The following is a 24,806-nucleotide window of genomic DNA, read 5'->3' on the forward strand; positions in this document are numbered from 1 at the left end:
CATGTTACGAAGTTTCTGTCAGTCACATGTCCAATGTCCTTGACCTCATTTTCATGGTTCAGTGACCACTTGAATAAAAAGTTAATATTTTTTGTAATGTTTAATTCTCTCTTATTATAACTAATTGGAGAACTATATTTGGTATGTGCGTACCTTGCAAGGTCCTCATGCCCGTCAGATAGTTTTCACTTGACCTCGACATCATTTCATGGATCAGTGAACAAGGTTAAGTTTTGGTGGTCAAGTCCATATCTCAGATGCTATAAGCAATAGGGCTAGTATATTAGGTGTATGGAAGGACTGTAAGGTGTACATGTCCAACTGGCAGATGTCATCTGACCTTGACCTCATTTTCATGGTTTAGTGGTTATAGTTAGATTTTTGCGTTTTGGTCTGTTTTTCTCATACTTTATACATGTTGTGTCATGTGTACTATTGTTTTTCTGTTTGTCTTTTTCATTTTTAGCCATGGCGTTGTCAGTTTGTTTTAGATTTACGAGTTTGACTGTCCCTTTGGTGTCTTTCGTCCCTCTTTTATGCAATAGATCTTCTATATTTGTTGTATGGAATGATTGTAAGGTGTACATGTCTAGTGGGCAGATGTCATCTGACCTTGACCTCATTTTCATGGTTCAGTGGTCAAAGTTAAGTTTTTGAGTTTTGGTCTTTTTATCTAATACTATATGCCATAGGTCAACTATATTTGGTGTATGGAAATATTTTATGATCTATATGTCAGTTGCGCAGGTTTTATTTGACCTCAACCTCATTTTCATGGTTCATTGCTTAGTGTTAAGTTTTTGTGTTTTGGTCTATTTTTCTTAAACTATAAATAAGATCAACTATATTTGTTGTACCGAAGCATTGTTAGCTGTACATGTCTGCCTGGCATTGTTCATCTGACCTTGACCTCATTTGCATGGTTCATTGGTCTTTGTTTAGTTATCTTGGTTAATGTTTAGTTTATGTAAAAGTCTTTAGTAAAGCTTTATACTTAGGACTATCAACATAATATCAATGATTAGTAAAGAAGGCGAGACATTTCAGCGTGTGCACTCTTGTTTTAAACCACAATATTTCAATAGCCATTGCACAATAAATTTTTTCGGAAAAGGAAGTGTGCCTCAAATACTTTTTAATAAATGAAGGTTACCTTTTGTTTTGTTTTCTTTGGTATTGTCAAACAAATGTTTAAAGGTTTGAGTAATAAATTATATTCATATATAAATTTGATTTGTCATAGTTTAAGATATACATTATTTACTATTGAATGTTTGAGCTTATTCAAGGAAGTGTGTTAAGATAGAGCTGTTGAGGGCCCTCAACTTGAGGGTATGTATTTTGGGAGTTAAACTATTATTTCTTTTTTTTTAATTTTTCATTTGCCTACGACAAAAGCATCAGGCTCATAATGAATGCTCTTTATACATGTATTTCACTATTTTCAAATACATTTGGTAGCTTGTTTCTCTTTGGTCAAATAAAGATTTTTTTCTTCTATTTTCTCTATTTTGATGTAAACTGACTCGGTTCCACAAACAATAATGACTATTGCTGAGCCCTAATAATATTTTTTTTTTTGTAAACTGGACTTGTATTGTTATTATTATTTCGAGAAAACTTAAAACAACTATCCAATTTTATTACAGATCATAGTATAGACAGCATGCATCTTATCGCATCGCTGGTAAATTAGCACATGGTGACCCTCTATGCATCCATAGGGAGGTAATGAATATCATAGGGGTTCATGATGTCACGTCTACTCATCTGTTAATGTTGTTGTGTTTCATTGTTTATTTTTCAAAAAAATTCAGCCGAAATAGTTGAGCGTGCAATAAACATGATAAATTTGTTTTACGGTTAACTACTGACCCCCTATAAAACATAGAGGGTGAATAAAATCCGTAGGGGATATGGATTTTACTAACCTTCTATGGATCTGCAGAGGGTCAGTTGCGAACCATATGATTTATAAAGATGTTTATCAATGAAGATTTTGTATTGGGTGAAGTTGGAAAGTGGAAGGAAGCAATGCAAGTGTGTTTGACTTTTATATCCATCAATTTTCATTTCTTTTCCTTTAAATTTAAGGATCTTAAAACTTTTGAAAGGAGTTTTTTTAGTTAAAAAGGTTTCATCTTTTACAATAGTCATATTATTTTTATTTATTTTCCCAGATTAAGCAGTATGGCGAACAGTGAAAAAAACAAAGTGAAGTTTGAGGTTGGTGATGACGAGGATAAATCTGAGTCTGAGAGGATGGAAACCAAGCAGTCAGAAAGTCGATTAGACGGTGATGAAGAGAAGACTCCAATCAACTCCCCAATGGCACGAGACAATCGTCAGCAGTCACCAGCCAGATTAAAGTATGGCTCAAGTCTGAGCGACCATTGTCTGTCTCCTAAGCGACAGTTGTTTCAGCCCCGTCTGATGTACAGCATGTCCACCAAGAGAAACTCACAAACCCAGTTCTCAGAAAGCATAGTGCAAGTCATCAAATTCTGTTTCATATGATGCATTGGTTTAATTGGGATGTTTGTTGGTTTTGCAATTAATTATTGATGAAGGTTTTATAAACAAACCTAAAAAAATGTCCTATAAATGTTAGACTTAAAGATAGGGCTTAATCCTACACTTTTTTACTTGTTTAAAAGGGAAAGAATTATATGACTGAACATGCTGAACAATTGAATAATTGACAAAAATAGGAATGGTCCCTAACCCTTATTTCTTTTATTACATAAATATACAGTATATACTTGTTTGGGACATGTTTTGATGATATTATAGAATAATTCATTTCCAATTGTAAACAAAGGTTACATATTTCCCACAATGCATTGATAAAAAGTTAAGATTGATCAATGATTGCTTAATGCTTAAAAAGAATTGAAGATAGACACTTTAGACTTATTTTTACTATATAACTGAGAGTCAAATATTGCTAAATAGGATTGAAATTGATTTTTTGTTAAATTCACCTATGCTAATACTTGATAATGTCCTTTTGATTTTTAATCATAACACATTAAAGTTCTTATTATCCCTTGATCTAAAAGTAAGATCTTGATATACTTTGTGAATTATAATTCATTTTAGGATCTACATGAACAAGCAGTGAGTTTTATCATTTTGCTGTGATATGCTTGTAGATAATAACTGTATAAATATATATTAAGACCTATCTTGCTTGCTGCATCTTGATAGTCACTTTAATGTTTATATTCATAATCAGTGTTTGAACAGGAAGTAAAATACTAAAGGTAAATCAAGTAAACAGCCTTGACTTTATTAAATCAATATTTATTTGTAAAGTTGATTTTAAGTTCAAGTTCTGAGAACGATTAAAAGTTTAAAGATACTCTAAATTAATCTTGATTGTGACAATTACATTGAAATGCAAGTTTACATGACATGATTAAACTCTGCTCAAAAGGATGAGAGGTTTACTGTTTTATCCCTGTCTGTCTGTCTCATATGACATGTCTTATTTTTCTGTGGCTTTCTAAAATTAAGTTTCCAGCTTCATTTGACCATGCTATAAATGTGTGATGCGTTTTACCATTTAGGGCTCACAGTTAAATCTTGATTGTCTGATTCAATCCTTATTCAAAATGTGTTTACTTTATGAAAAAGAGAAGAAACAGGTTATATGATCTACATTGATCAACATTGAAGAAACTAAAACCTAAATATTTATCAAAATTAGTTTTGGTTAAAATTGTGATACTTAAAAACATTATTATTATAATAGCTTTTAACAGATAAACACAAATATATATTCCTAACTATTTAATTTCATAACTTGCTTAAGTTTAAGGTACTATATTAAAAACATAACTAGAATTACATACATCTTCAAAGGCACGAAGGTAGATGTTAATAGTCACATTCGTAGTCACATTTGTACAGTTAATGAGTAGAGAGTTTTTGCAGTATTTGTGTAGAAAACCTTCATCAATATCAAGCTTTGTTGATCTTAAACTTGCATGAAAGTTATCTTTCTTTTAATATTTGCTAACGTTACTGACATGAACAAGCCTCAATGATTTAATGAACTATTTCCTATCTTTAACATTATGATAATGTGTATGAGAACTGAAAAGGATTAAAGTACAATAGCAATGTATATAAGTCACAAGGAGAATGTTCATGTCAGACAAATATTGTTATTTTCCTCTTTGGCTTAATTAGTTTAAATACTTTGCACTTTGCTTGTTGGTTTTGACATTGTTTTTGTTCATTTATTTACAGGTTTTTGTTTGACAGTGATTTTGTATGTGTTGTGATGATGTCCTTTTATAGAGTAGCTGGTATCACATTTTACATTTTATTTCTGCATATGGCTAGTCAGTAAATGCAGCAAATCTGAAATAATAACAGAAAAAAATTATATAAAAACAATCTCACCTTAAACTGTATGTTACATTATCCAGAATACATGTCATCTGACCCTTTAGTAAGTATTCTTTCCACAAAGTGCCCATCATGCCCTTAGTGGATTATTTTAAGTTTACATGAAGTAATATTTTAGCACTTACGGAGCAGTCCAGTGTATCCGTGCTCCTAAGACTGATGACTTCACTTCATTTGACTGGTAAAACTAATAATTGGATAATTTTGTGTGAACACATTCATAATATACTTTATTTCATAAAATCTTCTGTTTGTTTGGTTTCATCCTCTAGATATTGTGTAATGTGTGTCCAAAATTAGGGAAACCTCTGTTCTAAGAGTTCCTCCATTGTCTGGTGATTTCGTGCATGCCTTCCAAAAAGACTTTTTTTTAATAATAACAATAAAGATTTTGTATGTGTTACTGTGTTGATATGATGATATCAGCTAATGCACGATAACATGGGCCACACAAACACCAGGGACTCCACTATATGTCTAGTGTTAATTGTACTTTATTTTACTGCAAATGTATAAATATAGATAGAAATTTATTGTATTGAATGCCAGCAGAATTTTAAGCAACAGATCTGTTCAGAAATAAACATTGTTTTTAAAATTATTTTTTTAAAGATGGATCTTAAATCATTTGTGTCTTAAACCATTGTTGAATGAACAGTGACTAGTATTACATTTGTTTCATTTTAGTAACAAAATTTGTTATGCTATTAATTATTTTTCTTTAATAATAATAACCTAATATCAATAAATTTATGTACTTTAATATTGTAAAAATATAATTTAATTCATTTTATAAACAGGCACTCAATGTCGGGAGCTACCAACCTAGACACCAAAGGGAAAAAGTTAAGTCTGTCACCTAAAGATTGTGTAGTAGCAACACCAGAGGAATTTGTCAAGAGGTTTGGTGGAAATCATGTTATAAATAAGGTAAGTTGTCATAGCAACATCATATGAATTTGTTAACATATTTGGAGGATGTCATGATATGAATAGTGCATCCGTCTGTCATGTCTTGTAGGCTCTCTATCCAGTACAATTCTTGCCATATTAAAGGTTATTATCCACAATGTAGCAAATTAGAAAATCAGTGTTGACTCTTATAAGGAAAATGCATTATAAGTTCTCTCAAATGTACAATGGTATCCAGGTTTTTATCAAATTTGTATCAAAGATACTATTTATAATGAAAAATGGTGAACATGCCAAAGAGACAACAACCCAACTTAATAGCAGAAAACAGCAAAAGGCCATCATTTACACCATAATACTACAACTACACTGTAATACTATATCTACACTGTAATACTATAACTACACTGTAATACTATAACTACACTGTAATACTATAACTACACTGTAATACTACAATTGCACTGTAAAATTACAACTACACTGTAATAATACAATTACACAGTAATACTACAACTACACTGTCATGACTGTAATATTACAATTACATTGTAATTTTAGTTTAATCTAAATCATCATTTGTAGAACAGTACTCTTTGAGCAAAATATATTCAGGTGATATTTTCTAAATATAGCACAGATATAAATAACACAAAAGGGGAATTAAATTGGGCAAAACAAAAAGCTTGTAAGTTTTACAAAATGTTAATTTTGCCTTGTGAGAAATATGACTGGATGTTTTAAAAGAAGATACAGTTTGAAACATATTGACTGTAACATATGATTAAGTATACTATTATTGAACATTAAACAATACCTTTTGGTTTTTAAATGTATTAAAATATCTTATTTGTATAGGTATTGATAGCCAACAATGGTATAGCTGCAGTAAAATGTATGAGATCAATCAGAAGATGGTCTTATGAGATGTTCCGTAATGAGAAGGCTGTCAGATTTGTTGTCATGGTTACACCAGAAGATTTAAAAGCAAATGCTGGTAAATGTTTTAGTGTACTTAAAATCAGTGGGTTTCAGCTCTACCCTTGAAATATGATATGATATAAGCTGGTTTGCATCTGAATAATAATACCCTTCCTCCAAAGGAGGCAGTAAACTGGTTATCCTCTGTCAGTCTGACTGTTCATGTTTCTGTTTGTTTTTTAATGATTTTTTTGTAGCATTCATTTATTAATAAGTGCCTTCTTTAATTTGAAACGTTTTATGTGAGTATGCTTTATCCTATGGTGTATTTCCATGTTAATAACTTTCTGTTTACTGAATACTTATATATTCTTAGACATCATTTCCATGTATGAAATTTTCATCTCATTTTTAGCCGGAGTTAATATCACAGCTTCCTGAAATTTGGTGTCAAGATCAGTAATTACTCCATAGTTTCAAAATTTCACAGAAAATCTTAAGTTTTTATTTCTCGTTTTCCAGAATATATCAGGATGGCAGACCAGTATGCACAAGTTCCAGGAGGATCTAATAATAATAACTATGCTAATGTGGACCTGATTCTGGACATAGCTAAACGAACACAAGTACAGGCTGTATGGGCAGGATGGGGACATTCATCAGAAAATCCTAAACTACCAGAACTACTACATAAAAACAATATTATATTTATTGGTAAGTTATGGTTCAACAATATCTCAGAAGGAATTGAACAACTTGGTTAAACACTTAGCATGTCAATGGATAATTCAAAGATAAGTGTTTATATATGTATCATAAAGCATCACTGAAATGCATTAATGTTCAGTTAAAGTACATGTTGATAATAAAAATAAATTTCATATATTATTTGTAATTATGGCTTAAAACGTTGAAATAGTTTTAGTGAATTTTATTGAGTAAACCTATTGGAACATGTTGAACCACAAGTTTAAATGTCCAGATAAAAATCAGTCGGAAATAACAAAACCATGAAATTACTTTAATATGAAATGACATATTTCCTTTAACCCCACAATCATGACATTTGGTTAAAAGTTTTCTGTTAACATAAGTAAAGAAGATTTGTTCAATTTCATACAATATTTTTTTCTTAAATGTTCAAGCATTCAAAATTAAATGCTGAGGTCAAAGGATAAAAATATTCCTACCTGAAAAAGACATAAGCTTAACAATAGATATTGATATTAGTTTCAACACCCTTTCAGGAAATAAAAAGAAAAAATGAGGGTAACCTCCTTGATATGTTTAGGTTTTACAGAATAATTATGAATTGCCAGCTAAGTTTTTTGAGGATTTTATCTTACATATGTTCCATAACTACTCCATTGCCAAATGAATTATTGGTTGAAGTGGGTTGAAATGTTTAAAGATTGAAAGCAGCACATTTCATAGATTTCATGTATCTGAAGCACTTTTCTAGATTTACCTTCATTATGAACTCTCAAAGACCAATAGTAAAAGCCAAGGATTTATAAGAACCATTGTCCAAAACAATTAAAGAGCTATATAACCAAAAATAACCTAAAGAAATAGACGAACTCAGCAAGATAATGATGTTGTAAGGGAATTAAGTAATTTCGTTGAATTCTTAATTTTGGTGTGTGAGACTGACAAATCAAACAAGTAAAATTTTCAGCCTTTTAGATAATCATGCTTAACTGTTACTGAAGGCTATTTTTTAGACATGAAACTAGAAAAATTAGTTGAACTTGGAGGGATAAAAAAATTAAAATATATATCTGTATACTAAAATATGCTTTATTTACTATACAGGACCACCAGAGTATGCTATGTGGGCATTAGGAGATAAGATAGCTTCATCAATAGTGGCTCAGACAGCTAACGTACCAACACTACCATGGAGTGGTTCAGGTTTGTATATACAATAGTGGCCCAGACAGCTAATGTACCTACACTACCATGGATTGGTTCAGGTTTGTATATACAATAGTGGCCCAGACAGCCAATGTACCTACACTACCATGTAGTGGTTCAGGTTTGTATATACAATAGTGGCCCAGACAGCTAACTTACCTACACTACCATAGAGTGGTTCAGGTTTGTATATACAATAGTGGCCCAGACAGCTAACGTACCTACTCTACCATGGAGTGGTTCAGGTTTGTATATACAATAGTGACCCAGACAGCTAATGTACTCTACCATGGAGTGGTTCGGGTTTGTATATACAATAGTGGCCCAGACAGCTAATGTACCTACACTACCATGTAGTGGTTCAGGTTTGTATATACAATAGTGGCCCAGACAGCTAACTTACCTACACTACCATAGAGTGGTTCAGGTTTGTTTATACAATAGTTGCCCAGACAGCTAATGTACCTACACTACCATGGAGTGGTACAGGTTTGTATATACAATAGTGGCCCAGACAGCTAATGTACCTACACTACCATGTAGTGGTTCAGGTTTGTATATACAATAGTGACCCAGACAGCTAATGTACTCTACCATGGAGTGGTTCAGGTTTGTATATACAATAGTGGCCCAGACAGCCAATGTACCTACACTAGCATGTAGTGGTTCAGGTTTGTATATACAATAGTGACCCAGACAGCTAATGTACTCTACCATGGAGTGGTTCAGGTTTGTATATACAATAGTGGCCCAGACAGCTAACTTACCTACACTACCATAGAGTGGTTCAGGTTTGTATATACAATAATGGCCCAGACAGCTAACGTACCTACTCTACCATGGAGTGGTTCAGGTTTGTATATACAATAGTGGCCCAGACAGCTAACGTACCTACACTACCATGGAGTGGTTCAGGTTTGTATATACAATAGTGGCCCAGACAGCTAGTGTACCTACTCTACCATGGAGTGGTTCAGGTTTGTATATACAATAGTGGCCCAGACAGCTAATGTACCTACACTACCATGTAGTGGTTCAGGTTTGTATATACAATAGTGACCCAGACAGCTAATGTACTCTACCATGGAGTGGTTCAGGTTTGTATATACAATAGTGGCCCAGACAGCTAACTTACCTACACTACCATAGAGTGGTTCAGGTTTGTATATACAATAATGGCCCAGACAGCTAACGTACCTACTCTACCATGGAGTGGTTCAGGTTTGTATATACAATAGTGGCCCAGACAGCTAACGTACCTACACTACCATGGAGTGGTTCAGGTTTGTATATACAATAGTGGCCCAGACAGCTAGTGTACCTACTCTACCATGGAGTGGTTCAGGTTTGTATATACAATAGTGGCCCAGACAGCTAATGTACCTACACTACCATGGATTGGTTCAGGTTTGTATATACAATAGTGGCCCAGACAGCCCATGTACCTACAGTACCATGTAGTGGTTCAGGTTTGTATATACAATAGTTGCCCAGACAGCTAATGTACCTACACTACCATGGAGTGGTTCAGGTTTGTATATACAATAGTGGCCCAGACAGTTTGTGTACCTGCACTACCATGGAGTGGTTCAGGTTTGTATATACAATAGTGGCCCAGACAGCCAATGTACCTACACTACCATGGAGTGGTTCAGGTTTGTATATACAATAGTGGCCCAGACAGTTTGTGTACCTACACTACCATGGAGTGGTTCAGGTTTGTATATACAATAGTGGCCCAGACAGCTAATGTACCTACACTACCATGGAGTGGTTCAGGTTTGTATATACAATAGTGGCCCAGACAGTTAGTGTACCTACACTACCATGGAGTGGTTCAGGTTTGTATATACAATAGTTGCCCAGACAGCTAATGTACCTACACTACCATGGAGTGGTTCAGGTTTGTATATACAATAGTGGCCCAGACAGTTAGTGTACTTACACTACCATGGAGTGGTTCAGGTTTGTATATACAATAGTGGCCCAGACGGCTAACGTACCTACTCTACCATGGAGTGGTTCAGGTTTGTATATACAATAGTGGCCCAGACAGTTTGTGTACCTACACTACCATGGAGTGGTTCAGGTTTGTATATACAATAGTGGCTCAGACAGCTAACGTACCTACTCTACCATGGAGTGGTTCAGGTTTGTATATACATTAGTGGCCCAGACAGCTAGTGTACCTACACTACCATGGAGTGGTTCAGGTTTGTATATACAATAGTGGCCCAGACAGCTAACGTACCTACACTACCATGGAGTGGTTCAGGTTTGTATATACAATAGTGGCCCAGACTGCTAACATACCTACACTACCATGGAGTGGTTCAGGTTTGTACAGAATAATAGCCCAGATAGATATATATATATATATATTTCTATTTATATCAGCCAGTAAATGAATTTATTTCTATTTATAATACAAGTGGTTGCTTCTCCCTTTTACATCATATACCAAAAGTAGTAAATTTTATTACTTTTCTAAAGTTTAACAAGCACCTGTTAACTCACATAATATAGATCATTTAACATGTTTAAAAGATACTGTATTGTATTTAAACTCTGACGGCATCAATTTGTGATTTGATGGTCGCAAATTAAATTTATTGGGGACACGTTAGGAAAGACAGTAAACAAGTATTTGCGACCATCAAATCACCAATTGATGCCGTCTAAGCTTAAAATACATCATACTTTTAAAATATGCAATACGTTGTCTGCGCTTGCACGTAAACTTTCATAGCATCAATTGTCAATTCATGCCATAAAAATTAGTGACATTATCCAATCAAAATGAACGTTACAAGAGATGTTGCATTAGAATTATCATTTACATCATTCTGAATGTATGTTTAATATTTGTTACTTGACAAACTACAATCAATCCTAAAGTTATTTACTGTATGTTTCAGGTTTGACAGTAGAATGGGATGAGAAGAAAGGTCACCGTGTGACAGTGCCTAATGATGTCTTTAAGAAAGCTTGTGTAAAAGATGGGGATGAAGGATTAAAGGCTGCTAAGAAGATTGGATTCCCTGTTATGATCAAAGCCTCGGAGGGAGGAGGAGGGAAGGGTATAAGGAAGGCTGAGAGTGAAGTAGATTTCCATAACTTGTTTAGACAGGTGAGTTATGATCAAAGCCTTGGAGGGAGGAGGAGGGAAGGGTATAAGGAAGGCTGAGAGTGAAGTAGATTTCCATAACTTGTTTAGACAGGTAATTATAAGTTATGTTATAACCTATGGACATATTTACACTTGTATGTAAACCTTAAAGTCAAACAATTTCCTGCGAAATGCTTTGTTATAGTTTAAACATTTGAAATCCTAATTAAAATAAGGAAGTGTTGCATGAAGATTATTTTAGAAACAGATTTAGGGTCATTCAAGTAAATTCAGATGAATATTCAAAAATGTGAATATTCCAATTAGAAACATCAGAAAACTAGGAAAGAAACAGTTTTTTTAATTGTTTTAAACCATATAAGAGATATAAGGCCATTTGATCTATCATAAAGACTAAAAATGAAATGTATTCATTTTTTATGCTACATGGTTATCAGCTTTTTGTGACCTCAATGGTAAAAGGATCATAATGAGAGATGTGGTATACTTCAGTGAGAAAGCAATTTACAACATAAATACCAAAAAAAATCCCTATAATGTCCAATATTTAAATGTTATCTCACACAAAAGTTTTACAATAGCAGATTTGTTCTCTTATTTCAGGTACAGACAGAAATTCCAGGTTCTCCCATCTTTATCATGAAGATGGCGTTATCAGCCAGACATTTAGAAGTACAGATTTTAGCAGATAATTATGGGAATGCTGTATCCCTGTTTGGTCGTGATTGTTCCATACAGAGAAGACATCAGAAGATTATAGAAGAGGCACCAACAGCTATTGCTAGTCCTGATGTGTTTGAAATGATGGAAAAGGTATAAATTACAAAATATAAGATTTAGATTTTAAAAATCAAAACAATGGAAATTTTCTAGCTGAACCTGCAGAAAGTATGTGCATATTGAGATTATTGACGATGGAAGATTTTAACAATATTGACTGGCTATATAGCCCTCGCACGGTAGGATCATTGTGTATATTCCATTTATGTTTCCTTTTTTTTCAGTATCTATTAAAGATGTAGTTCCAAGCTAAACATGTAGAAATATGATATATTTTATGTATATTTCAGGCAGCTGTCACTTTAGCTAAGATGGTTGGTTATGTCAGTGCTGGGACAGTAGAATATCTCTACAACTCAGAAGATGACACTTTCCATTTCCTTGAATTAAATCCAAGATTACAGGTGGAACATCCTTGTACAGAAATGGTGGCCGATATCAACCTTCCTGCTGCTCAGCTTCAGGTAAGTCAGGCTTCAGACAAAATGTTCCTGCATAGTAATGGTGGCCGATATCAACCTCCCTGCTGCTCAGTTACAGGTAAGTCAGGCTTCAGATAGAATGTTCCTGCATAGTAATGGTAGCCAATATCAACCTCCCTGCTGCTCAGTTACAGGTAAATAAGTCTTCAGATAAAAATATTGCTGCATAGAAATGATGATTGATATCAAACTCCTTGCTGATAAGTCCAGGCTTCAGATAGAATGTCCCTGTATAGTAATGGTGGCAGATATCAACCTCCCTGCTGCTCAATTACAGGTAAGTCAGGCTTCAGATAGAATGTCCCTGTACAGAAATGGTGGCAGATATCAACCTCCTTGCTGCTCAGTTACAGGTAAATAAGTCTTCAGATAAAAATATTGCTGCTTAGAAAAGATGATTGATATTAAACTCCTTGTTGCTAAGTCCAGGCTTCAGATAGAATGTCCCTGCATAGAAATGGTGGTAGATATCAACCTTCCTACTACTTAGTTATAGGTAAGATGGCTTCAGATAAAATGTCCCTGCATAGCAATGGTGGCAGAAAAGTTTAATTGTTGTTTATAGTTGTAAACATTGAATGCCTATATTTTTACAGATTGCTATGGGTTTACCACTGTACAGATTGAAAGACATCAGAAGTTTGTATGGCTTGGATCCATGGGAACCTACTATAATAGATTTTGAGCAACCTACCTTTAAACCAAGCCCAAGGGGTCATGTGATAGCAGCTAGGATAACAAGTGAAAATCCAGATGAGGTATGCCAAAAAAGAACAATTGGCTGTTATTTAGACTATAAAAAAAGTATGATTATACCAAGAGAATTGAAATTATTAAAAAATATTTTAGAATTTATTTTAGTGTTACTTTTTCAAATTTAATTCTTTTATCTAGAGTTATGTCCATTTATCATGTTATATGCCAGCGTGAGTATCATCTGTATCCCATTAACACATATAACAAAAGGTCAATATCACAAAATCTCAGGTTAGAATGTTTCAGAACCAAAACTAAAAAAAATCAGTATGGTCTATTGGCTGGAATGTTTAGCAAGTTTTAATTCACTTGGATGATGTGAAATGTAAATTTGAATTACATATCTTTATTTTATTTCAGGGATTTAAACCAAGCTCTGGAACTGTGCAAGAATTGAATTTTAGAAGCAGTAAGAATGTCTGGGGATACTTCAGTGTGGTAGCATCAGGAGGGCTCCATGAGTTTGCTGACTCACAGTTTGGACATTGTTTCTCTTGGGGAGAGGACAGACATGACGCTAGAGAGTAAGTAATGGGAAGGGGGAAACCAGTAAGTTAGACAAGAGGTTTCTGTTACCTAGGGAGATATTTCAGTGTGGTAGCATCAGGAGGGCTCCATGAGTTTGCTGACTCACAGTTTGGACATTGTTTCTCTTGGGGAGAGGACAGACATGACGCTAGAGAGTAAGTAATGGGAAGGGGGAAACCAGTAAGTTAGACAAGAGGTTTCTGTTACCTAGGGAGATATTTCAGTGTGGTAGCATCAGGAGGGCTCCATGAGTTTGCTGACTCACAGTTTGGACATTGTTTCTCTTTATGAGAGGACAGGAAAGGCACTAAAAATTAAGTTATAATGAGAATGGGGAGGCTGCTTAGTGAGACAAGAGGTTTCTGTTTCTCAGTGTGATATTTTTCCATTGAGGCAACAGGAAATCTTTTAACTTGAAAAGTGTGTTTTCTATTTCTACAAGAAGGTTGCTTGTAATTTTTGAATGCCCTGCAGATAGAAAAAATGATATAAGAATGGTAATCTGAATTTTCATATTAAGCATAATATTCTTGAATTTGCACAGTCGAAACTTTTTTAGGAATGTGTTTTTTGCTCTTGACCTTAATTAATTGTTGCAATAAATACAGGAAAAACTATATATTTTGTCGTTATTCCCCTTGCTTTTTAATGTGTTCACTATGTAGTAATGGGCTGACTTAACTTGACTTAATCCACTTCGTCCCAAGGGGGACATAGGACGACTACAGTTTCTCTCAATTTCTTGCTGTCCATGGCTATTTGTTTTGTTTCTTTCATGTAGTAATGGGGAGGGGAATCTATTCCTTAATTTGTCTTTCTTTCTTGGACCATCATTTATTAGCCATACTGTCCTATTTTTGCATCCATAGCTGTTCCTGAACCACAGCCCAGAATTTTCCTTGGGTTTCACAGGACCAGACACATGATGTTCATTCGTATTTATGAAAAATATTTTCTTCATTTCAGAAACTTGGTTGTAGCATTGAAGGAACTGTCCATTAGAGGTGATTTCAGGACAACCGTTGAATATTTGATCAAACTCTTAGAGACTGAGGAATATCAGAACAATCGTATATCTACAGCCTGGTTAGACAAACTGATCTCTGAGAAAGTCCAGGCTGAGAAACCCCCTACCATGTTAGGGGTCATCTGTGGGGCATTACATATAGGTGATCAAACCATAACCACTAGCTTCCAGAACTTCCAGGCTTCTCTAGAAAAGTTAGTGCACTTTTTATACTATTTTGCTTTTGTCCTTCAAATTATTTTTTAGAATATAAAGGTGGATAGGACTTAAAATGTAAAAAGGAAAGATGATTCTAATGTGAAAAATAAAATAAGATGCCATTAATTTATAGTAATCATAAAGATTGTAGAAAAATACAAGTGCAATTTTATTCTAAATTTGTGTGTTTAATGTTTTATTTAGTTTGAGTGTTCTTGTATTTTGAAACAAATTGAATAAAATAATGGAAATTGTAGTTCAATTTTTAAAGAGCAAAAATATTAATTTAGAATAAGAATGAATCATTTTGCCAACAGAAATTTTTGAATCCTGTATATGATATTTATTGTCCATTACAGAGGACAGATCTTACCAACACATTCTCTGAACAACAAGGTGGATGTAGAATTCAACTATGACTTTATCAAATATCGTACACAGGTATGGTAATTAGTTGTTGGACAGTAAATATTTATCTATAAAGTTAATCTACCAATTATGCCTTATTACATTTTGTGAGGTAGACAAATCCAATAATTTGATTTGATTATGTAATAATAATACTGAACAGAATTCACTGTTGCTAGTCCTTGGTCAAATTAACCTGAATATACTTGTAACTATGTACTGTGAATTCATTTATTTTCGTAGATATCAATTTTTGTGGATTGAGGAAAACCAGCATTTTTATGGGTATTTTATTTTGTGGCTTTGCACATCTCTGCATACATGGCCTACGGAAAAGTGTATTTCATTGAACATTTGAATTTGTTGTTCCCATTTTTGAAATACTAAGGCTTTTCTACCTCAGGAATAGATTACCTTAGTTGTATTTGGCAAAACTTTTAGGAATTTTTGGTCCTCAATGCTCTTCAACTTCATACTTTATTTCTTTTAAACATTTATTGATTCGAGCATCACTTACAAGTCTTTAGAAGACAAAACTCATGTCTGGCGTAAATATAAAATTTGAATCCTGGTATCTATGATGAGTTTATTTATTGTACCCACAAAAACCACAAAAATTGGTATCCAACAAATAATAATGATTCCACAGCATGATAAATATAATCAAATAGTCAAATTACGTTCAAAATTCCATAAAGTTTTGATACTTTAGAACAATTTCAAATTTATAAGAATTGCTTATCAAACCTTTAATTTTACAGAAAGGATGGGAAAGTGACCTTCTGTTATATTTTTCAGGTTGTGAAAACAGGAGTTAGTACTTATTTCATCAGTATGAATAAATCATTTATTGATATTGAAGCTCACAGGTATGATTATAACAAGCTGTCACAGATTTATGTTAACGTGGATTTGTTCCGTCTAACAAAAGTTCCCCTGGAAAATTTGTTATAAACGCTTTCAAAATATCTGTTCCTGTTGGAACATATACTCTATACCCTTTATTCCATAAAGAACAATGCTGTTATATTTGTTTCAGTAGAAATAATATTACAGAATATTTATTCCACTTGGAACTTTTATAAAGAAGGAACCTCTATTTTTGTGATAGTTCAGCATGCAAATTTTGCAATTTTGATTTAAAAAAAAAATATTTTAACTAACCAATATTGTTTTAAACAGTTCTTCACAGAAACTACCATATTTAAGAAAATGTGTAAACCCGTTCAGGTTTGCTTGAAAATGTTTGCGTAATTCATACTTCCTGATGTCTGACTGATTTACCATACAGTTATGTGTTTATCAACAATACAAATCTGCAGAATTAGAATTATTTAATATAAGCTGACACTTCGATACTGACAATTTAATTTGAATTTGAAATTGACCTTTTCATGATAAGCTTGACCAACCTTTGAATATTCTTTGATTGTCTTACAGACTAAGTGATGGAGGGTTGTTGATATCATTTGACGGATCCAGTCACACCACTTATATGAAAGAGGAGGTTGATAGTTACAGGATAACTATTGGTAACAGAACATGTGTTCTACATAAAGAAAATGACCCAACAGTCCTCAGGTAACTATTGGTAACAGAACATGTGTTCTACATAAAGAAAATGACCCAACAGTCCTCAGGTAACTATTGGTAACAGAACATGTGTTCTACATAAAGAAAATGATCCAACAGTCCTCAGGTAACTATTGGTAACAGAACATGTGTTCTACATAAAGAAAATGACCCAACAGTCCTCAGGTAACTATTGGTAACTAGACTTGTCTTTACCTTTTATAGCTGACTATACAGTATGGGGTTTGCTCATTGTTGAAGGCCATATGGTGACCTATAGTTGTTAATTTCTGTGTCATTTGGTCTCTTGTGGAGTGCTGTCTCATTGGCAATCATTCATACCCGTAGCCAGGGAGTGTTCGGGGGGTTTGGACGACCCCCCCCCTTGAAAACAAATAAGCACTGTTAAAGTCAATGTTCGGTTCGAATTGTGACTGTTAAAGTCGAGTTTGTGAGTCCAACGAACCCCCCTTTGGAAATTCCTGGCTACGGGCCTGTCATTCCACTTCTTTTTTATATTGTGTTCTACGTAAAGAAAATGAGCCAACAGTTCTGGTCATATTTATATGATACATATTAAAGAATTGTAAGAAATTTGTAAATATGTGAAAATTTCCTTTTAACTGCTGTCATGCAATGAAGGGTCTTCTAAAGCTTTCAGTGTGGTATTGGTGATGCTCATTATTGAAGGCCGTACAGTGAGCTATAGTTGCTAACTTCTAAGTCTGTCATTTGATATCTTGTGGAAAGTTGTCAATCATAACATATCTCTTTATTCTTGTATATTACAAATTACAAAATGAAAATGTTTAATTTATAACCAACAAAAATCATTTGAGGTTTTAACTTTGAAACAAGAAACACTTTCTGCATTAATCAAGTAGACTTGTACCCACATCATCTGTACATTTAATAACTAAACCATATGAAAGGTGACTTTGGAACAATGTTTTTTTACTTGTACTCATTTACATTTTGTTTTTATTTGTCCAGGTCCCCCTCAGCAGGAAAGTTACTGAACTACACTGTAGACGATGGTGGACATGTATTTGCTGGTGCTACCTATGCTGAGATGGAGGTGATGAAAATGGTCATGGAATTACGGGTGTCAGAAAATGGATGGTAAGTGTCATCCATCACATATATACTGTATATTCAGAAACTAGTTCATGTATTTATTATTGTAATTTACAATAATTATTTGTTGCAAGGAATGGAAATGCTGCTTATGAGTAAACCAGTAAAAGTCAATGTGTGTTGTAATGTCTGTGAAACCTTTCCTGCAAGTATTTTCACATTTATATAAAAATGTTAAAAATTTTCAGAATTTATAGTATTTGAATCACATAAAATAATTAGACTGTTGTATTTATCATGGAATACATAGTATTTTTTAAGGTGAATAAGCTTTTATTTTCTAAGCATGGAAGACAAAAATCACCTAAATAAGGTCTTCATTTAATGATTTTATTCAGACATCTATCAGAAAATATAATGACATCAGATTGAAAACAAGGTAGTTGATTTGAGACCAGACAGGCATCTTATTCTTAAATGAATGTATATTGACATTGTAGTAAGCGTCATACCACAGGCTTTTGACAGTAATATTAAATATGTTATCTTCTTGTGGCTGCCTTTGCTACGGACTTAAAGTAGGCAGGCCACAATTAGATTTTTTTATTTTTACATTCTCTTTTAAGAATTTAATTTGTGAAGAATGATTATTTGTTATTGGACAAGAAATAGTGATAAATTTTAAATATTTATGTAACCAGTACTTTTATAATCATGATAAACATCTTGACCATTACAGTGTCCACTTTGTCAAGCGACCAGGAGCTGTACTAGATACTGGTAGTTATGTAGCAAGGTTAGATCTGGATGATCCTAGTCGTGTACAACAGGCTGAACTGTTCATGGGGTCATTACCTACATTACAAAACCCACTGAACCATGGAGAAAGGATGCATCAAGTCTTCCAAAGAACAAGAACCGAGTTAGAGAACTTATTAGCAGGATATGTACTGCCAGAGCCTTTCTTTAGTACCAGGGTGAAGAAATCAGTAGAAACTTTAATGAAATGTCTGAGGGATCCTTCATTGCCATTACTTGAAATGCAGGTACTTGTAATTCTAAATTTAAAGAAAATAACAAGGGGATCCTTTGTTGCCTTTAGTTGAAATTCAGATGCTTATATTTTGTTTCATGTTTGTTGTCATATGTGAAGTCAGGAGCTATGAGCAATATTTTGATATAAAAATTACCTTTTGTGAAGAAAATCTGTGGAAATCAATCAAAAAGTCGGTTTAGATACAGTTATGTTAAGAATTTAAGCATTTTAGTGACTACAAATGAAATAAAGTATAACATAAATACTGAAATCCAACGTTAATTGAAAAATTGAAAGTCCATAAAAACTTACAAAATCAAATGTTATCAACCAACATAAAATTGGAAATCAACAGTCATATTCCTGACTAGGTACAGACTTTTTCTGAAGATAATATTGGGTTAAACCTGAATTTAAACCTCTGTAAACATTTGTAACTTTGACTGCTCATACAACATTTTAAAATATTGAAAAAGATATGATCATGAGAAGTTCTTATATCTTTTAAACTTATAATGAAAGCACCAATACCAATCATATGTTAATGCTATAATTAAAATGATTTGTAGGCAAACACAATATATTTAAAATTTGCATATATGATTTTGTACTCCACAGGAATTGATTTCAATTATCTCTGGACGAGTACCAACACATGTAGAGAGATCAATAAAGAAGTTACTCCAGACATATGCCAGTAATATTACATCTGTACTGAATCAATTCCCAAGTCAACAGGTATTAATTATATGTTCTATTTCATCAGTTTTTAATCAGTTACCTATACAGTCAACAGTATAATATTGAGAAGAAAGAATATATTAAGGTATCTATCCTTGACACAAAATCAGATCATGCACAAAAATCCCACAAAAAGCAAAGGAACTCTCAATCTTCATCTCAAAATCACAACAAGGCCTTCAACACAGAGCAAAAAAAACCTCCCCTGACTGCAAGTTTATGTTTGTTCTAGGCAGCACTTATAAACAACAAAAATTAGCGTGTGTTATGATTTTCCTGCTTCAGTCAATATTTCAATCTTTGTTGTCTACTGTTTCATAGATAGCTACTGTGATTGATGGCCATGCTGCTACGCTTACAAAGAAAACAGAACGAGAAAACTTCTTCATGACAACCCAGGGCATTGTACAGCTAGTACAAAGGTAATTATTAATATGTCCATGAGAAGACTGTTGGATCACTGGCTTCTACATTGGGTCGAAAAATATTGTATATGGAATGAATAAACATAGTCCTTTATAGATTGATCATAATTTATTATTGAGAGAAAAGACAATAGAAGTCTGTAGATTTGATAAACATGAATTGACTTAGTCATGTAAGCAGTTATCTTTTATTTCATGTAATTATGTAGGGTGTAGAAAATCTTAAAATTAACCATTATTCTTTAGTAACTGAACAATGTTGAAAATATTAATTTTAAAAAATTTAGAATAAAATTTTGATGATATAAATTAAAGAAGTAAATGCTGTTGTAGATTATTTACAAAGTAGGATGCCAAAACATTTTTACACCAACTGTATTCTATTTTTTTTCTATAAAGAAAGAATTACAATCACCCACATGAAATTTAGGAATTGTATCTTTAATTTTAGTACCATAATTTTTTCTGAAAAGTTGTTCAAGAATAACTTATACGTTTATTTTTATCATAACAGATACAGAAATGGTATCCGTGGACACATGAAGACAGTGGTTCAGGATTTACTGAAACAGTATCTGAGAGTAGAACAACAGTTCCAACAAGGTTTGTATTGACATATATAATGTATAAGTAACAAATGTATAAATGGAAATTACCTTAAAGAAGAAATGAGCAAGGGACAAGAGATGGGGAAATTTGCTCTTTAAAAAAATCATCCGTTTGCTAGCCGATTTTCCAGACTATTTTTAGAATGATTTGTTTAAAAATTGGTGTGAGTATTTTTTTATCCCACTGGTCATTTATAGAATATTCAAAATTACTGTTACTCAAATTTCTATTAGACAGATTATTCCATGCAATTCTAGACTAGAATAATTATTATAAAACATGTTTTTATATTTGTAGGTCATTATGATAAATGTATCACTAAGTTAATGGAGAAGAAAACTGATGACATGTCTGCCGTAGCTGCTAGTATTATATCTCACCTGGCTGTCAAACCTAAAAATAAACTCATCATCTTACTGATTGTAAGTCAACACTTTATGAATTACAGATAAACAATTGGTTTTTTTTTTTAAATAAAAGGTGTTTCTGAGCTATATTCACATTGAGGGGCAAGAGCCTGAAGTTGAGTTGTGGCTGAGAAACCTCCTTACTAATTTGCATATGATGTCATTTATGTTTGCACATGCGCTGTTAGATTCTTGCAATAATTTTCCATCTTCAGTGAGTAGCATGATATGCAAAGTTATCACAAAGAAAGGACAGCTTGATTAATATGTTGTTATTTCAAGTATTTTAAAGACAAACTATTCTTTAACACATCACTACACGAGTTTTAAAAACCATGCTTTTACATGTATTTGGATGCCTATGAAGAATTTAAACATTATTTAAATTTGATTTTTAGGAACATTTATTTGGCAAAGAACCAGGCTTGACCGATGACTTGGCTTCTATCTTGACAGAACTGACCACCCTTAACAGACAAGATAATAGCAGTGTAGCATTGAGAGCCAGACAGGTATATGTAATTTAGATTTGTTGTCTGTGAAATACTTTAACAGATACAATAGGTGATAGTTGTGAGGTAGATATGCAATAGTTAAATGGTTTTTTTTAAGCTAATAGCTTATTGAAGAAAATGAAACTCATTAGATGCATTTTACACACTACAAAGTTAAAATTTCTGTAGGCTTGTATGCAGATTGACAGTACAACAAAACAAATATTCACTAAGTTACAATTTTCCCTGAATTCAGGGAAAATTGGTACCTACAAAATTACAGCTTTCTTTTGAGTGGAACAAATTTCTTCTTTTCAAATGTATGTATGCATATCAAACGTTAATGCTTATTCATGAAGAAAATCTATTGCAGTTTAGTTAAATGAAAAGGAACCCCGTTTTATTGTGTGGATATTTCGTTACTGTTAAAACTACTCTTGGTAGCTTAATAGAATTTGTATATGCCAGCTAGACAATGGGTCACATGTTTTTGTGTTGTTAAACAAACTTCATACTTTGATAATTTATACCGTATTTCTGCCAAAAAAGCAGATAGTTGTTTATTGAACCCCAAATATTTATGAGACTAAATGTTAAATAAATAGTTCTTGTTTAAAAAAAAGAAGTCCTGAAGTCTGTATTTTATAGTTATAAATAGCGGTACTTCTTCCCTCATGAACTTAAACTGAGAAACAATTGAATCCAGTGGTGGATCCAGAATTGTCATAAGGCAGAGCCCATTCACTACCACAAGAGGGAACCCTCTCCAGTCATGCTTCAGTGATTCCCTAATTCTGCAATTGATGAAATCTACATATAGATATATTGTATTTTATAGGTTCTGATAGCAGCACATCTTCCACCATATGAACTTAGACACAACCAGATGGAATCTATTTTCCTGTCTGCTATAGACATGTATGGACCAGAATACAATCCTGATAATTTACAGGTAAACTGTTCATACATTACATTCATATATAAAGATTTCTTTAATTTTATGTGGACTAGTAGTAGACTGGTTCTGATGAAAAAGGTAGCAAGTAGGTATTTGCATACAAATAATGTTGATTTTGAAAGGTGCGGAAAAGAGTTGAAATTAATCCTTTAAACATTAGATTTATTTTCCAATAGCTTTTAAGTCTCCATTGTAAAAAAAATAAAACAAAAATTAGCTCTGAGTACTGTTTAAATGTATATATCAAAAATAAATGTTAAGTTAACATAAATCAATTTGATGACAACTTAAAAATATAACCATATACTTAGTACATTATACTTACTATAGGTTTCTATTACAGATGTTACTCTACTTCTAGTACATTATACGTACTATAGGTTTCTATTAAAGATGTTATTCTACTTCTTATTTTCACTTTCAGTTTATGAATCTACAACAAAACAATGACATATATGATGTAATCAATTAATTTGTTCACTTTTTATGCCCCACCTACGATAGTAGAGGGGCATTATGTTTTCTGGTCTGTGCGTCCGTTTGTCCGTCTGTCTGTTCGTTCGTCTGTCTGTTCGTCCGTCTGTCCCGCTTCAGGTTAAAGTTTTTGGTCAAGGTAGTTTTTGATGAAGTTGAAGTCCAATCAACTTGAAACTTAGTACACATGTTCCTTATGACATGATCTTTCTAATTTTAAAACCTAATTAAACTTTTGACCCCAATTTCATGGTCCACTGAACATAGAAATTGAAAGTGCATGTTTCAGGTTAAAGTTTTTGGTCAAGGTATTTTTTGATGAAGTTGAAGTCCAATCAACTTGAAACTTAGTACACATGTTCCTTATGATATCATCTTTCTAATTCTAATGCCTAATTATATTTTTTATCCAATTTCATGGTCCATTGAACATGGAAAATGATAGTGCAAGTTGCATCCGTGTACTTTGGACACATTCTTGATATATATACAGTAAAACAAAATTATCAGAATGTTTTTTTCTGCCTACTTTTTTCTCCTTTTATATCAAATACATAGTATACAGATCAAATTACGAGTAAAATATTAAACTGTTCAAGTTTATATAGTTAGCTGCTCTAATCTTGTATATCTATCATTTGTTATTAAAACAATGACAACAGTTTCAATTCTAAGCTAGGATTATATAATTTATCATAAGAATTATTTATCGAAAATAATTGTGATGAAGTTTTACTGTATATTTGAATAGTTCTTACAGATTTTTTTTTTTTATCTTTTAAAAATAGTTGTGTTTTCGTTATTTGTTATTTTTTTATGGGCTATTACAGAAATAAATGTATTGGATCGAAGGAACCATTTATTTTACATGCCATATATGTAAAACTTGATTATTCCCTATAATTGTTCAGGCTACTGTACTAAAATAGTCATAACCCATTTATAAATAGAATTGTCTTAAGTAAAGCTTAGACAAAGAATTTAGGAAGGATATATATCTAAGTTTAAGGCAATTTTAGAGTCATTTTTGGATTGAAGATGTAAAACCATAGAAACTGTAATAATGGAAAAGGGCTTTAATATGTGGATACATAAGCTAGCTCTCTAAAAGATCTTGATTAAATATGATATAAGTTTAAGTTTTATAATGTTTATAATATTTATATTATAAAAATTACCAACATGATATTTATGTGTATTTTTACTACACAAAATGAAAGGCATACTGTAATGTTTCAGCTGGTCAGATATTTAGGTCTTATACATGGTGATACAATGAGAGATAAGTGAATGATATAGAAATGTTTTTATTTCAGAAAATTATTTATGCTGAGACTGCAATCTATGATGTTCTACAGGATTTTTTCTGGCATTCTAACTCCCTTGTCAGAATGGCAGCTTTAGAAGTAAGTGAAAAGTAGACAATGACAATAATTTTACTGCTGGCATACAGTGTTGCTTCATCATGATTGACTCATTCCTCATTGATTATATAGACAAACATCACAGTATATATAATCAAAATATAAGGTAAA

General features: G+C 32.8%; 1 protein-coding gene across 1 annotated transcript in view; it reads left to right on the plus strand.

Annotated features, from left to right (window-relative positions):
* LOC134702424 (acetyl-CoA carboxylase-like) overlaps positions 1-24,806 on the plus strand; it is a 66,311-nt gene that overhangs the window by 7,009 nt on the left and 34,496 nt on the right. The window contains exons 2-25 of the mRNA XM_063563332.1: positions 2,181-2,369; positions 3,103-3,120; positions 5,220-5,349; positions 6,190-6,328; positions 6,775-6,966; positions 8,068-8,166; positions 11,088-11,299; positions 11,903-12,112; positions 12,370-12,543; positions 13,158-13,319; positions 13,678-13,841; positions 14,812-15,066; positions 15,430-15,511; positions 16,277-16,347; positions 16,919-17,059; positions 18,044-18,172; positions 18,867-19,173; positions 19,782-19,901; positions 20,226-20,326; positions 20,844-20,932; positions 21,236-21,360; positions 21,744-21,857; positions 22,678-22,791; positions 24,588-24,677. Coding sequence (XP_063419402.1) covers positions 2,191-2,369; positions 3,103-3,120; positions 5,220-5,349; positions 6,190-6,328; positions 6,775-6,966; positions 8,068-8,166; positions 11,088-11,299; positions 11,903-12,112; positions 12,370-12,543; positions 13,158-13,319; positions 13,678-13,841; positions 14,812-15,066; positions 15,430-15,511; positions 16,277-16,347; positions 16,919-17,059; positions 18,044-18,172; positions 18,867-19,173; positions 19,782-19,901; positions 20,226-20,326; positions 20,844-20,932; positions 21,236-21,360; positions 21,744-21,857; positions 22,678-22,791; positions 24,588-24,677 — 3,417 coding nt within the window. The 5' untranslated portion in view covers positions 2,181-2,190. The remainder of the gene's footprint in view (positions 1-2,180; positions 2,370-3,102; positions 3,121-5,219; positions 5,350-6,189; positions 6,329-6,774; positions 6,967-8,067; positions 8,167-11,087; positions 11,300-11,902; positions 12,113-12,369; positions 12,544-13,157; positions 13,320-13,677; positions 13,842-14,811; positions 15,067-15,429; positions 15,512-16,276; positions 16,348-16,918; positions 17,060-18,043; positions 18,173-18,866; positions 19,174-19,781; positions 19,902-20,225; positions 20,327-20,843; positions 20,933-21,235; positions 21,361-21,743; positions 21,858-22,677; positions 22,792-24,587; positions 24,678-24,806) is intronic.

Source organism: Mytilus trossulus, unplaced genomic scaffold (assembly GCF_036588685.1).
Source record: "Mytilus trossulus isolate FHL-02 unplaced genomic scaffold, PNRI_Mtr1.1.1.hap1 h1tg000457l__unscaffolded, whole genome shotgun sequence".
In the NCBI taxonomy this organism is placed as follows: Eukaryota; Metazoa; Mollusca; class Bivalvia; order Mytilida; family Mytilidae; genus Mytilus; species Mytilus trossulus.